Source organism: Papaver somniferum, chromosome 4 (assembly GCF_003573695.1).
Source record: "Papaver somniferum cultivar HN1 chromosome 4, ASM357369v1, whole genome shotgun sequence".
NCBI classification, from domain to species: Eukaryota; Viridiplantae; Streptophyta; class Magnoliopsida; order Ranunculales; family Papaveraceae; genus Papaver; species Papaver somniferum.
The window spans coordinates 113,135,508-113,142,456 of NC_039361.1; the positions used below are offsets into that span (position 1 = coordinate 113,135,508).

Consider the following 6,949-nt stretch of genomic DNA (forward strand, 5'->3'; position numbering starts at 1 on the left):
GGGAAACTCGGGCACTGGACGACGCTTCCACTTCCTAAGGTTGGGTTGAACTTGGAGATCCGACTCAATCTTGGTGATGGTCTTGTTCACTTCCTCGGCTATCTATTTGCGTGCTGCAAAGGTAAGGGCTGAAAGCTTCGCTTCTTTAGCTGACAATGACGATTGAAGACGCTCCATCTCCTTAGCAGTCTCCTTTTAAGCAACATCGAGACTACCAGCCAACCCCTCAAAGTAACGCGTCCGATCCTGTTGATGAACTAGATCAGATTGAACCTTTTCAAGTTTTTCATCTGCGATGCGAAGCTTTCCCTCGATCTCTGCAAAAACAATAAATAAGACTTTTTTATCAGAAGAAGCAAACTGGCTAATACACTCCACCAAACGATGGTATACCTTCGACATTAGCGAAGCCACCTCATATTCATTCACGATGACATCTCGGGCTTCATCGAGGAAATCATACTCTCCAGGTAATTTCTTATAGTCTTCAAGACAGTTTTCAAGATCAAATTTGCACTGGTCCAACTCTACCTGCTTCAATGAATCCAGATGACGAAGATGATTGAATTCGCTGGTGATCCCCTCGATCCCCTTTTTAAGTCTATACATGTTCATTTCAAGGTCTCTTTCAGATTCAACGAACCGCGCAACATCGGCATGAGAAGCAGTAAGCGCTAGACTCAAGGCATGGGCTTCGGCTCTGGCATCATCCCGCTCACGGACCAACCGTTGTATATACTCATTAATATCTGGGGCATGGGATGACCGGCCTCCCGTACCTCTTTCTCCAAATCAGCAACTTGAGCCTCCAACCTAGAAGCAGTGTCGCGAGATTCACCAAGACTGTGGCGGGTCCAGGAAAGAACACCTTCAAACTGACAACTAGCACTATCCATCGAATTTCGCATGGATACCACTAGCTCCCACCGCTCACGATACTTAACCAAAAACGAATTATGCTCATCAGCACGACGATTCTCTTCCTCCTTCACTTGGATCCCCTCGGCGACTAATTCTCCGATGCGCGAGGCCTGACGAGCCCTATCATTCTGAAGTGCTACTACCTCTTCGGTTTCACCCGCTGAAGACAGGTGTGGCAACTCAGAAAGAACACCCAGAAAGAGAAGGGAAGAAAGAAGGATAGTAACAAACCTTCAGATGAAGCACCTGCTGATGAAGCTTTGGCACGAGCTTTCTCGAGCTCCTTACGCAACGAAACCACCTCTTCACGAAGTCCCTCCTCAGCGGCATTAACCTGCTGTTTTCCTTTCAGTTGCTCTTGTAACTCCAAAATCTCCTTAGCTTAGCCTCCAGTTTCAGGGCCTTCGCCTTAAAAAACTGGTAAAGAGCGTGGTTGCAGCGCTCACTATTCAATAACTGCACCACAAGGGACGTCAGAACAAGGGGGTAACAGAATATATAAGCCGATGAAGAACATTGGAAATAATACTATACCTCTAGCACACATTGTTGGGGAAGACCGTACTGATAGCCATCAGCAACAACCATCATCTCTGCAATAGAAGAAGGGGCAGAGTCCAACAGGTTCGAAGGGATAACAGCACCAAGATCACTCTGCCAAGCCTCGACCACCTTATCAAGAGAGGATAACTCCATCCTCTGGCGGGTAAAGGCATCGGAATCCCTCTCACCAGGAATGATAGGTGCAGGATGAGGGACATTCAAGAGTTTTCGCTTCATCAACCAATAATAGGTCACGTCATCATCGAACCGCATCACGGAATGAACAAATTCCCCGAATCATCCACGACAGTTTCCTTGCATTTCTTCTCTCTGGCAGCCCGCTCCTCATCATCTTCCCCATCGGAGCTTTCAGCATCGTTAGTCTCCTCATCAACAGGATCAGACACCGGTTCCCAATCATCATTAGGAGACAACAAAGAAAAATCCTAAGGAATGCCCGCTGCGGTGTTGATGTCAGACTGGCCTCCGGAATAATGAATCTTCCCGAAGGATAACTCTTGGTTCAGTTGAATATCAACATCTTCATTCCTCTCATGAGGGGATGAAGGATCCTCGGGTGGAACTCCATCATCGGTATTCCCCCTACACTATCATCAGGAGTGTATCGATCCTTTCCTCCTCATGGGTCTCTTCATCCTCATCGGTCTCTTCATCCTCATCGGTCTCTTCTTCATCACGATCCTCTTCCACGGGGCTAGTCACAGGTCTAGTGACTTCAGGGACCTCCTCTCCCTCAACTTCGACAGTAGAAGACCGAACGGGAGTAATCTTCTTCTTCCTCGAAGCCCACAACATCGAAAATATCAACGCCTAATTCGAGGGGCAACACCTATATCAACGGTTGAAATAAGGAACCATATCTTGATACTAGTAGTGCTCTTGGGAGGAACGATGTCGGAAATCCCTTCGTCACCAACATCTTCAGCGTCGATGGTATAATCAAAATTCATGCCCTTGAAGTTTAGAGCCCATGTACATAAATCACCATACCTAGAAGGGGCACCATCACGAGCTTTGATTTGAGAAGTAGGTTTCCACCCTTGCTCACCATGAATCCACCCATGCGCCCAAGGTCCAATGATCTCAATGGGAGTGGCATGCCACTCATAATCATGATCACGACGCAGACGTTCTTTTGAAGGAAAATACCGAGGATTGTCAGTATTTTCAGTACCAGGGATGAACCATATCTTAGCGTCACTTACCTCGCTAAGAAGAAGAATTTCACCATTAGGGGCGGGCATGGTACGAAGGCCCACACTCCAGCGCTTACGGTTTCGACTACTAACATAATCCTCAAACGAAGCATTAAAATTCTCGGCGGTATACTAGTTCTTCTCTTCGGGGTCAGGCTCATAACATGTCATCATCGTGTTACCCTTGCTACGAAGGTAACACTCACGCAACGTCCTCAAATAATTACCAATCAGTTGAACTACGGACCGGCTATGAGTATGAGGGGTCGATCTTTCATGATGAGCTAACACATCATAATAGAAAGAATCCCTAGATTTATACAGAGGCAGCATCAAACCATCCTCAAACGCTCCTACCATCGTCAACAAATGCATAGAATCGTACTTGTAATTACTTATCATCTCATAAGTTAGATTGTCCCCCTGGTTGTAGAAACGAACATCGAAGTACTCTAAGCCATGTTTAATCTTAAACTGTTCAAGATCAATATGCTTAAAAGAAACAACACGTTTCTTCTTCTTAGGGATAGGAGCGGCTTGTGACGATGGAGCCTGATCAGACACGTCTTCTTTTCCCGAAGAAGTCTTCGACGGAGAACCACGGTCCGACGCTTTTCTCTTCGTTGCAGGGTTCCTATCCAAATCAACATCTCCAGGCTGGGAATTCTTCGCCGTCGTCCCTTTCGATGAAGTCTTAGGTTTTTGTGAAGGATGAGGAAGACTACGAATAGGTTGCGGCTCCAACAACTCTGATCGCTGAGAAGAAGCATTCACAGTTGGGCGATTCACTGCATAGCGGGAACCCTTTTCTTGACCTCTCTCCCCTTGGGACATTATTCTTGGATAAGAAGAGGAAGAAACAATCCGAGCTCGAAGGTCAGATTGAGAAGACCTAGGTGGTGGACCTCTCGGTGGGGATCTATCTCTTGTTGGTGACCTATATTGCCTTCGGTTCGTGGGAGATCTATAAGGACTCAACGGTAGAGACCGATAAGGGCCAGGTCGATGCTCGTCACCAGACATAGTAGATGCCTAATAGGGACATTAAAGATCAACTCGATTCAGAAACCATGATCATCAATGAGAGAGAACTCTCGACCTTTGCAATGGAACATAGGGGAATTATATATATATTGTCGCATGATGTATTCCCCATTACAAAACTCGAGAAAAAGATACTAAGAAATTAAGAAGAATAGTGAAGAACACATACCTGCAGAAATGGCGGTAATCAAGAGAATACTTCACAGAAATGAGTGATCACCAACCAAGGCGGTACCCAATGAAGAATGTGTATAGAAGAGGTTAGAGTAGAAAGAAATACCAGCAGAAGTTATGAGCAAAAAGACAATGAAAGACTTAAAGTTTCCCTGCAAAAACAACAATTTTTCTGCAAAAAACAGATGAAGAGGATAGGTGAAGAATAAAAACATAGAATGATAGAGAATTAGAATTTAAGGCCCTCAAATTCTCTCTCCATTATTTATACCCAAAGAGGAAGACCGCCCCGGATTCCAAGGGAGAATTATTGTAAAAGTGGAAAACGAGGAGTTAATGCGGGAAGAGAAAGCGATTTTTTTCTTTTACTTTTGACCAAGTTCAAACCTAGAAAGAAAATGGGCACATTGTGTATACATAATTCAGCAATCAGCCACGTGGAAAGGAGATCGCGCGTGTAATGCACACAGGGTGGTTACATCGAACTCGATGACACGTTATTACACCAAAGCTCTTACCCTAACGACACGTCAACATCAGTAAGGGAATCCAACGGTCTCAAGACTTGGGACTACCTGATAAAGGAAGAACGGAAAAGCACCATTGAAAACCCTAATATCACTTTATCCTATCTCGAGGCAGATCTTAAATGAACGAACAAGATTAAGGCAACTGACGAAGAGGTGACAGCAGTAGTAACAGCTGTCGGACGCATGCGGACTGGTCCAACCACCCACATTTAATACAGGAGGCACGTGTCGGAAGTCTGTGGAACACGGGGAAACTCATCGTCGTACACACACATGACCATTGAAGGGGATCGGGCAATTACGAAGCCCCCATCGGTACCAGCACTGTAACCAAGAAGATAAGGTTCTGGAAAAGCAGAGATGTGGACCCCATACAGAAGCTTTATAAATACCCCCTTTGGCTAATGAGAAGGGGGTCGACCAATTTTTATAGAGAAAGATTATAGGAAGGAAGAGAGCATTATTGTAAGTATGAAGTTTATCTTTTCTACCTTAGGTCCCTACTCAGAGTCTCTTGACTGTCAATTGTAATCTCTTAGACACATAGTGAAACCTAAATCCCTGTGGACGTAGGTCTTAGAGCCGAACCACGTATATCACTGTCTCGTTTATATTCCGCACTTTTATAATTGCTTTGTCCAAGTATTAATCATTGTTTGAATTCACCATAGCTCCCTTTATAGTTATGGTGAAAGACGAGGACGAGCTCGAAGGCTCAGAATCACCGTTGTTAATTATTGCACGTAGTTCTTTACACTGATTTCTATTTATCTCCATAGCCTAAGCTATATTGCGAACTCTGTTTGTGAACACGTTGATATCATCGTTATTTCTGTGTTCACAATGTTGCGGGAACTAGTTCCCCGTATATGTGATTCACACAGTTGGGTTCTCAGTTTGGAGCACCATAAGAGTCAGACTTCGGGTTATACAGTAGTCGTGGTCGATGTTTCTCTAAACAGTCCTTATGATCATGTCATACAGCATTAAGTCAGATATAGCCATCTGTTTTAATACACTTCTTGTACAACTTTCGTCTCCTACTTCAAGCATTGATGGAGCAAAGCACCCATGGATCGTGTTTTCGATTCAGCAGGACATGATCGTGGCCAGATCCTTGGATACATGGAGCTCCATAATGACCCTGAAAAAGTACAACAGTTATACAAAAAAGAAAGAGAAAAACGTCTCCTACTTCAAGCATTGATGGAGCAAAGCACCCATGGATCGTGTTTTCGATTCAGCAGGACATGATCGTGGGCAGATCCTTGGATACATGGAGCTCCATAATGACCCTGAAAAAGTACAACAGTTATACAAAAAAGAAAGAAAAAAACAAGACAAAAATGCTGGTTGTCTCCTTCAAATTATATTGACCCTGAAAAAGTATAACAGTTATACAAAAACCAGCTTTATTTTGTTCTTTATTCTTACTTTGAGAAGCACACTGTTTTTTCCTGTTTACAAACCAGTCAATACTCATGGATTGTAAAAAGAGAGCTCATCCTAAAGCATGTTTTCTTGAAAGGCCTTAAGAATTAACATTAGATCAAAAGCTCACTACTTCCTTTCCTTCTTTACAGAAGTATATAAATTAGATTCATATCTTTAGTCAGCCCTAGTACTCATCACACATCACAATCAAATGGTTATGGGTACAAAAGAATCCACCATCAAATTCTCTTTTTCAAACGTTGAATTGACAATAGAGTTTTGGCTTCAATAGGGTAAAAGAATGTCTTCTTCTAAAGTAAGGTAAAAAAAATTGTTTGGTATCAAAATGGTCTACACTTTAATGATGAATGATATTGATTTGATATGTAGTTGTAATACAACTAATCTTCTTCTTTCACATGGCAAACATAAAACAATGCTGATTCAATATTTCATGGCTATAGTCATTTGTGTTGCCTAAATTTGATGAGGTAGGATCCCACGAAATTTCTATATGCAAATGCAACTACTCTACTACAAAAACCTGACTTCATAGTGTGCAAAACTATACATCAAAAGAATTTTATTGAATGATTGCTGTTTATTCCCTGCTTGGAAAGACCTATTAAAATGAGTGGGACTCGCAGTATGGTATAACAAAACTCATCAAATGGATGAGAGATAGAGACTAGAGAGAATATAATACGGTACAGGGTCTGGCACAAAGAAAGTTTGTCTATCAGGTATTGATACCAATCAACAGTACATTTTGGTGAGAATCTCGGAGACTGGGCAAACGTCTTGTTCAAAGCTAACATGCGTAGTCAGAAATTGATATGATACTCTCACTCGAATGTTGCACCAATGTTGTTCATTGCTTAGGCCATTGGATGGAATCAAGACTGATACAATGTGGATCATCCGTAGATAGTCCAAGGGAATGCATCTAAACCTGGCAACATCCAGGTAATCCGACTGAAGGTTGTTCAGACTGAGATGATAAACGTACAGGACAAATTAATGTTGAGAATCTCGGTAAATAAAGGGATAAACTGATTTGGTAGACATGTAGCAGCTCAGTTATCA

At 42.9% G+C, this 6,949-nt stretch overlaps 1 protein-coding gene across 1 annotated transcript; it reads right to left on the reverse strand.

The window, feature by feature from the left end:
- Positions 1 to 1,736: 1,736 nt before the first annotated feature.
- Positions 1,737 to 2,280, reverse strand: LOC113273020 (nucleolin-like). The gene is made up of 2 exons (XM_026522794.1): positions 2,074 to 2,280; positions 1,737 to 1,910 (listed from the first exon to the last, which is right to left on the reverse strand). The coding sequence occupies exons 1-2, from the start codon at positions 2,278 to 2,280 to the stop codon at positions 1,737 to 1,739; spliced, it is 381 nt and encodes a 126-aa protein (XP_026378579.1).
- Between the last annotated feature and the right edge of the window lie 4,669 nt (positions 2,281 to 6,949).